A 7,967-nucleotide genomic window follows, 5' to 3' on the forward strand; every position below is an offset into this window, starting at 1 on the left:
ATTCACTCATTGAACTTACATATTTTCTTCTCTTAACTACCCTGTTAAGATACTCTAGGTCCGTAATAAACGCTGGGCGCCACTTAATAAGTCCTATAGTCCGGTGGTCCTCTTTTACAGATGGCTCCGTGGTATAGGGTTGATGTGCGTCGTCTCCTTGGGCTGGGTGTTATCCAGGCGCAACGTCGACTCTCCTGAGTCCTCAGTAAGTCCGGCTATTATGCCAGAGGTGAAGACGTCTTAGGAAGATTAGGATGGAGGGCGTGACTTTGCCCCCGTGGTCTTTCTATGGCCTTTTGGCTCAACGAGAATGTTCAATTAAAACAATTGGTATTTTACGGCCAAGTGCCGGAGTAGCTGATCTTTATTGTTAAAGTGCAAGCTTAGAACTGAATACAAAAGAATATGAAAAGTATGGATCTACCCTGGCTCCAATGCATCACGCCATAAACCCATGGTCGGCAAGCCGACTCAGCATTTATGCAACATAGCTTGGTACCCCGGATAAGGGGTGTCCAGTTGCTGTTGCTGACCGTTCGTAGCGCAGAGCGCTGAACTCCGTTGGGGCGCGTCAGCATTGTTTATATGTGGTAACTTAGTGTTTGTGTATTGTTGACATGAATGTCTGTGCTCTTAGTTGTTAACTTGTATGCATAAGTGCCAATTTAATGAGTGCGAGCGAGACAGAACGTGACGCCGCATCGATAAAAAGAAAAACGACAACGACGCAAAAAAGAGTCGCGGTGAGGCTGAAGCAATTAGAAGTCAATCGACGACGGCGAGCAAAAGGTGTTTGTGACGCAGTGTTCATTGGAAGACTTCAGAAGACGGAGGCCGAAAGGTGTTGGAGATTCCGTATCTAATGCTCGGAGAAAAACGGCAGCAGCCAAAAGGTGTTGGAGACGCTGTGTTTATTCAAAAGCACAACGGCGCTGACCAAAAGTTGAAGGCCGCGCCGTAGAAATTGCAAGCAGAGAATTGAAGAAGAACGGCAAAACGACGGTTACGGTGTAACAGAAGAAGAAGAACGGTGAAGCAATCAGAAAAATGACAGTCGCTTCAGTGGCAGAAGAAGAAGCAGAAGAATAACGGCGCAACGAAATGTGCCGCCACATATACGAAGGCGATCGAGAGGCAACAGCGACGAGAGAGGCGAAGCAACAAAGAAAGAGGCGAGGCAGTAGGAACGAAAGAGGCGAGGACAACGAAGAGGCGAAAACGACGCCGCAAGTTGTGTATCGTTTGCTGTTAACATAGATTTAACAGAGTTGGCTAAGTAGTGTTGAAAACTTTAAAAAGAGGGTATGTTAAGTAGTTTTGCAGCTTGACGCAAAGAATATACAGTTGATTTTATTCCGTGTTGAGAATTTTGTACTGATAAATTTTATATTATTTAGAATGGATCGGATTGAAATTCTTGCGCTGCGCGTTGATGACCTACGAAATAAGCTGTCTGAGTTAAATTTGCAGACAAGTGGTACTAAAAGCATGCTGCAACAGCGGGTCCTTGCTCAATACAGATTACACAATGAAGAACAAGACATTTCGGACGATGAGTCAGTAGCAACTGCACCAATGACGACAAATAAAAATAATAGGTCATGGTTTACTCTAAAAGATGTCTAAGGTAGTATTTCTGAATTCTCAGGTACTATAGGTAGTGTTGATGTTGACCAGTGGATAAATGAGGTAGAAGAATGTGGGTGTCGCGGAACGGATAAGTTGGCTATCGATAAGTAGTTCAGTTATTTGTCAACGGTCAAGGGCACTCGGTCACATTAAATACTAAATGTATGCATTTTTATAGTTATTGTAATTGGTCACATCGATTTACTTAAAATTAAGGTACTTTGCGCGCCATATCAGTTCGTTTGACGATACCAATAGTGAGGGAAGAGAAACTGCGGTACGTAAGATTCAGAATAGATATAAGTTGAAATTTGTAATGCCTTTAAAACTGTATAATTTCCCTATAGAATAAAACTATCTTCATTTGTGTAAGCCAATGAGCGTTTAAGGCATTTCCTGGGTATTGTCGGCGGCTCGACATTTCTTTTATTCGCACTCTTTATTCGCACCCTGTGATTTGCAACATGACGGCGCTGAGGCGAAGCCCCAGACTAGATCAGTCCAAAGAGCCCACGACGAGTGTGGCTAGTGATATACAGCAGCCTCAAAGTTCCAAGGAAAGTGGATTACTCGGTCAGAATCCGAGTGGTACTCCGCAGCCTGCCAAAGCAGGGCAGACTACAAATTCCACAACTGTAGAGGTGGCGAACCTACTGGAAAGAATCGCAACCTTAGAAAGGGAACTATCCAAGGCCAAGGCAAATGAAGGGCAAGTAGAGACCGCAAGAAATCCCGTTGGAATCGGGTTGAGCGGTAACGGTGCGGCGAATACACCGCTAAGTATGAGTGAAACGTCGTCAGCTATGAGTAGAGCGACGACGCAGATGTTGAGTGAAAATTTGCAACGGGAACAATTTGTGACGCCATCTTTGAATGAACCGTTGCTCGCACAACTGAGTGCAAATTTGCTCGCACAGTTGAGTGCAAATTTGCAGCCACAATTGAGTGGAACTAGTGGGCAACAAGTCACACGGAATAATAACTGTACAACAGTGAGCCTATCTCCGCCTTGCTACGTTACGGCCACGGTGCAGCCAGAACTAGGGTATGTTGATGCACTACGGGAGCCACAACGCAACTTAGTGGTTACTGCGCCTGGGTCTTACGGGACAGCACCGGCAAGTATACCAAATGTATGGACGCCACGTAGATTACCGGATCTTCCAGAGTTCGAAGGCCAGCCCGAGGAATGGCCAATATTCCAGTGCGCGTTTACGGAGACGACGGAGGCATATCAATGTACAGCCTTGGAGAATAATCAAAGGCTAGTGAAGGCTTTGAAGGGTGAGGCACGAGCGGCAGTAAAGGCGCTGCTCATCCACCCCAACAATGTGAAAGAAGTTATGGAGCAGCTTCGATTTCGATATGGACGCCCGGAGCAACTGATTCGAAGTCAACTGGAGAGCGTGCGAGATGTGCTGCCAATATCAGAACCGAACATAGCCAGAATTGTGCCGTTTGCCACAAAGGTGAGCAACCTCGCCGCGTTTTTGAAGTCAACAAAGAACGGCATTCAGCATTTAGGAAATCCTACCCTAATGGAGGAGCTGATAGCTAAGTTGCCTATAAGCAAGAGGTTAGACTGGGCGAAGCATGCAGCTACGATAGAACCATATCCAACAGTGGTGCATTTTAGCGAATGGCTACACGAGCTCGCTAGATTGATATGCATTGTCACGGATGCTGCAAGTAAAGATCCGAAGCGAAGGCTATTGCAGGCAAGCACAAGTCGTCTGGATGGAAAGGATACTAACTCTCACAAATGTTGTCCAATATGTGAGGGGCAGCATGGGATCAAGGACTGCGAGGAATTTCATCATGCACTTCCGACATCGAGAATCGAGTTAGCAAGGAAGCATAGGATCTGCTTCGCGTGCTTGGAGAGTGGACACATGGCCCGGTTCTGCAAGAAGGGCACCAAATGCAGTGTCAACGGGTGCCAAAGAAGGCAAAACTACCTGCTCCACGATAGAATCGGGAATTCCAGGCTACCCCAGTCGAACGGCGGCCGCTTGAAGGAGCATACGAGCACTCGAGATCAGGAGCTGCAAAGGGTCACCAGCCATCGCCGACGTAATCCCTTTACGTCAACGACTGCAACGCCAAAAGCAGGACAGGCCGAGGATGGCCAGGAATCGCCACACCGAAACCTTAGCTGCGTTGACCCGGATGGAGATCACCTGCTATTCCGGATTTTGCCCGTGACGTTGTACGGGAGGAATAAGCAAGTGGACACATACGCGCTGCTCGATGAGGGATCGTCCGTAACGCTTATTGACGACGACATTATCCAGAGCCTGAACCTAAAGGGAGAGAGTCGACAGCTCAACGTGCAGTGGTTTGGTGGCAAATCCGCCAGAGAGCACACTACGGTAGTTAGCCTGCAGATAAGTGGCACGGGCAAATCCATGCGCCATGACCTACGAAATGTGTTCGCTGTATCGAATCTAAATCTTCCGATGCAAAGCTTGCGTCGGGAGAATGTTAAGGCAAGAAAGGAAAATGCACGCCTACCCGTTAAACCATACTTCGATGCAACGCCAAGGATATTGATCGGCTTAGATCACGCTCATTTGGGTATTCCACTGAGGACCAGAAGCTTTGGAGCAGGAGGACCATTTGCAGCCGCCACCAAACTTGGATGGGTGGTGTACGGACCGGTAAAAGGGAGTGCAAGTCCACCGGTATCGAGATCATGCCTTTTAGCCGTGTCACACGATAATCTTCTAGAGAAGATGGTCAGCGATTACTTCGAAACTGAGAATTTTGGAGTAAAGCCCGCGCCGCCGGTCGCAGCTGGTGACGATGTGCGAGCCTTAAGCATTTTGGAGGACACGACGAAACGTGTAGGCCGACGATTCCAGACTGGTCTGCTATGGAAAGACGACGAGGTGAGACTGCCAGACAGCTACAACATGGCACTCAAGAGACTCGTCAGCATTGAACGGAAAATGAAGCGCGACGAGGTCTTCGCGCGGGCATACAAGGGAATTATGGATGATTACATCAAGAAGGGATATGCACGACGACTAGAGCCGCAGGGGATAACCCACACCAACGGCAAGGTATGGTACCTTCCGCATTTCGGGGTCGAGAACCCAAACAAGCCGGGAAAAATCCGTCTAGTCTTCGATGCCGCAGCCAAAGTGAACGATATATCACTGAACTCGGCGCTGATGAAAGGCCCTCAGCGCTACAAATCCCTACCAGCAGTGCTCTTCCACTTCCGGGAAGGAGCAGTTGGAGTATGTGCAGACATTAAGGAGATGTTTCACCAAGTGCTGATACAGCCACAGGACAGATGTGCCCAGCGATTCTTGTGGAGAAATGGAGAGGATCGTCGGAACCCGGACACCTACGAGATGCAGGTCATGACATTCGGAGCAGCTTGCTCTCCTTGTGCTGCGGACTATGTGAAGCTCGTCAACGCTTCGCAATATAGTAGTACGGATCCGCGAGCGGTTCTGGCGATAAAGGAGTACCACTATGTGGACGACTATGTGGACAGTTTCCTGAGCAAGGACGATGCTGTCGCCGTTTCGTCACGGGTGAGAGAAATACACGCAAACGCAGGATTTGATTTGTGTCGGTTTTCCTCCAGTTCGGCAGATGTGGTCAAAGCTCTGAACCCACAAGGATCCAACACGAATGTCAAATGGAGCGAATCTGAGGAGAAAGTATTGGGAATGTACTGGCAGCCGGCTACGGATAACTTCAAGTTTAGCATCAAATACCATCGGGTACCCAGCAGTGTGATGGACGGGAAACGCGTCCCTACCAAGAGGGAGTTTCTAAGCCTTGTTATGTCCACATTCGATCCGATTGGGTTCTTGAGCTGCTACATGATAACCGCTAAACTGTTGATGCGAGAGATTTGGCGGAGGAGAGTCAAGTGGGATGAGCCGCTCCCAGACGAATTGGCCGCAGCATTTGAGTGCTGGCGGCAAGAAATGAAATACATTGAAGAATTCCGATGTCCACGCTATTACTTCGGCGCTGGATGTGTACGGACACTGCAGCTGCACGTCTTCGTGGGCTCCAGCCAATCTGCGTTCGCCGCGGCGGCTTATTGGCGGGCCACATACGCAAACGACGATGTGCAGGCACATTTTGTGTGTTCCAAAACGAAATGTGCTCCCATGAGGACGATGTCGATCCCACGACTGGAACTTCAAGCAGCTGTATTAGGAACTAGACTGATGGACACCGTTAAACAGGAACACGGTGTAGCGATCAGCAGCTGCACACTATGGACCGACTGTAAGACCGTGCTGTACTGGATCACCAGTACTCACCGGAGATATAAGCAATTTGTTGGAAATCGGGTGGCAGAAATCTTAGAATCCACAGAGGTTTCCCAATGGAGATGGCTACCATCTGCCGAAAACGTGGCAGACGACGCAACCAGGTCGCAACGCCGCGTGGACCTCAGCCAAGGTTCCTAACGGGACCTGAAGAAAGTTGGCCCAAATTTTCTGTAACCGATGGACGCGCTCCACAGGCCGCTGAGGAAGAAGAGATGTCAGGTGAGTTTGTATTGGCCATGGTAAACGCGCCCCTTCTATCTTGGCAGAGGTTCTCGAGATTCAACCGACTGGTAAGAACGACAGCATGGATCCTAAGATTTATTCGACGCTGTCGCGGGCAACGCTACGAGCGAGAAGAACACGGGCTTACCTCTGTCGAACTTGCTGACGCGGAGCACGCATTGGTCCGGCTGGCGCAGAGAGAAGCGTTCGGCGAGGAAGCTCAAACAGGAACGGTCAGCAAGAGCAGCCAATTATCAGGACTTTCGCCGTATTTGGATAGAGAGGGTATCATGCGTGCCAATGGAGGGATTGACGCAGCGGCATGCGTACCATATGGGGCTCGCCGTCCGATCATACTGTCCCATAAAAGTGCACTGGCGGAAATGATCGTTCGTCACAACCATGAGAGGATGTGCCACCAAAACGTGGAGGCCACCATCGGCGAGATTCGCCAAAAGTTTTGGATAACTAACGTGAGGAGGCTTCTACGGAAGGTGGTGGCTGACTGTAACGTATGCAAGTTGCGGAAAGCACGACCGACACAACCGAAAATGGGCCCATTGCCAGAGGATCGGCTTGAGGCAAATGGATGGCCATTTAAGTTCACTGGCCTGGACTATTTCGGACCATTGCTCGTGTCGATTGGGCGCCGAACAGAGAATAGGTGGGTGGCGCTATTCACCTGCTTAACTACGAGAGCCGTCCACTTGGAGATGGCTCATGATTTGTCAACAGATTCATGCATCATCGCTATGAGAAACTTCATGTGCCGCCGTGGACATGTGGTTAGAATAAGGAGCGATAATGGCAAGAACTTTGTGGGAGCCGATAAAGAGGCCAGACGATTCACCGATGTATTTGACCCAGTGAAGATACAGGGCGAGTTTTCATCTAAAGGAATCGAATGGATCTTCAACTGCCCATCAAGCCCAGCTGAGGGAGGTGTCTGGGAAAGGATGGTCCAGTGCGTGAAGAAGGTTTTGGCGCATACGATGAAGGAACTTGCACCCAAGGAGCACGTGCTGGAGAACTTGCTGATCGAGGCGGAGAACATAGTGAATTCCCGCCCGCTCACGCACTTGCCGATCACAGTGGACCAGGAGGCTCCACTGACACCGAACGACCTGTTGAAAGGAATGCCCGATGTGCCAAGTCTTCCTGGAGATGATGAATTGGCATCTGAGAGATGCACAACAAGGAAACAGTGGCGTATCGTTTGGATGATGAGAGATCGGTTCTGGAAACGATGGGTGCACAAGTACTTGCCCACGCTTGTTCGCAGAAAGAAATGGTGCCAGCGAGGAGACCTGGTATACATCTGCGATCCGGCCATACAACGCAGGGAGTGGAAAAGAGGCGTCGTTGAAGAGGTGTTCACCCGGAAAGATGGAGTGCCACGGCGGGCTTCGGTGAGGACTAGTGCTGCGTCCAGCTTCGAAGTTAGCCGTTCTGAATGTGGTGAATGCTGTTGCTTCACGGGGGAGGGGATGTCGCGGAACGGTAGTCTTAATTTACAAGTGCGTGAATAAAGAACGAAAAGTTGAAGTCAACCCCGCGCGTTTTAATTTCTGGAGGAATCCGCAGCAACAACAACAACAAACATTTCCGCCCACTCCACTTCATGGTCCTTCGAGCCGGATGAGCTCTGATCCTGCCAGCGCTCCTTGCGGAAAATTTAAGATAAGTACGGCTTTAAATCCTATTCCGTCCGTGGTCGCCATTTTCGTTTTTCCAACGGCGTTTATTCTTTCCGTCCATCCGTATCAAGTGAAAAGTGAAAATATATAAGTACATGCGCCCAGCCACCGT

The 7,967-nt window shown here is 49.3% G+C and overlaps 2 protein-coding genes across 2 annotated transcripts; both read left to right on the plus strand.

Annotated features, from left to right (window-relative positions):
- Positions 1-2,093: 2,093 nt before the first annotated feature.
- Positions 2,094-6,074, plus strand: LOC123327176. Its single transcript, XM_044922837.1, has one exon. The coding sequence runs from the start codon at positions 2,094-2,096 to the stop codon at positions 6,072-6,074; it is 3,981 nt and encodes a 1,326-aa protein (XP_044778772.1).
- A 374-nt stretch (positions 6,075-6,448) lies between these two features.
- On the plus strand, positions 6,449-7,687 carry LOC123327177. Its single transcript, XM_044922841.1, has one exon. The coding sequence runs from the start codon at positions 6,449-6,451 to the stop codon at positions 7,685-7,687; it is 1,239 nt and encodes a 412-aa protein (XP_044778776.1).
- The last annotated feature ends 280 nt before the right edge of the window (positions 7,688-7,967 follow it).

Source organism: Drosophila simulans, chromosome 2L, assembly GCF_016746395.2.
Source record: "Drosophila simulans strain w501 chromosome 2L, Prin_Dsim_3.1, whole genome shotgun sequence".
Lineage (NCBI taxonomy): Eukaryota > Metazoa > Arthropoda > Insecta > Diptera > Drosophilidae > Drosophila > Drosophila simulans.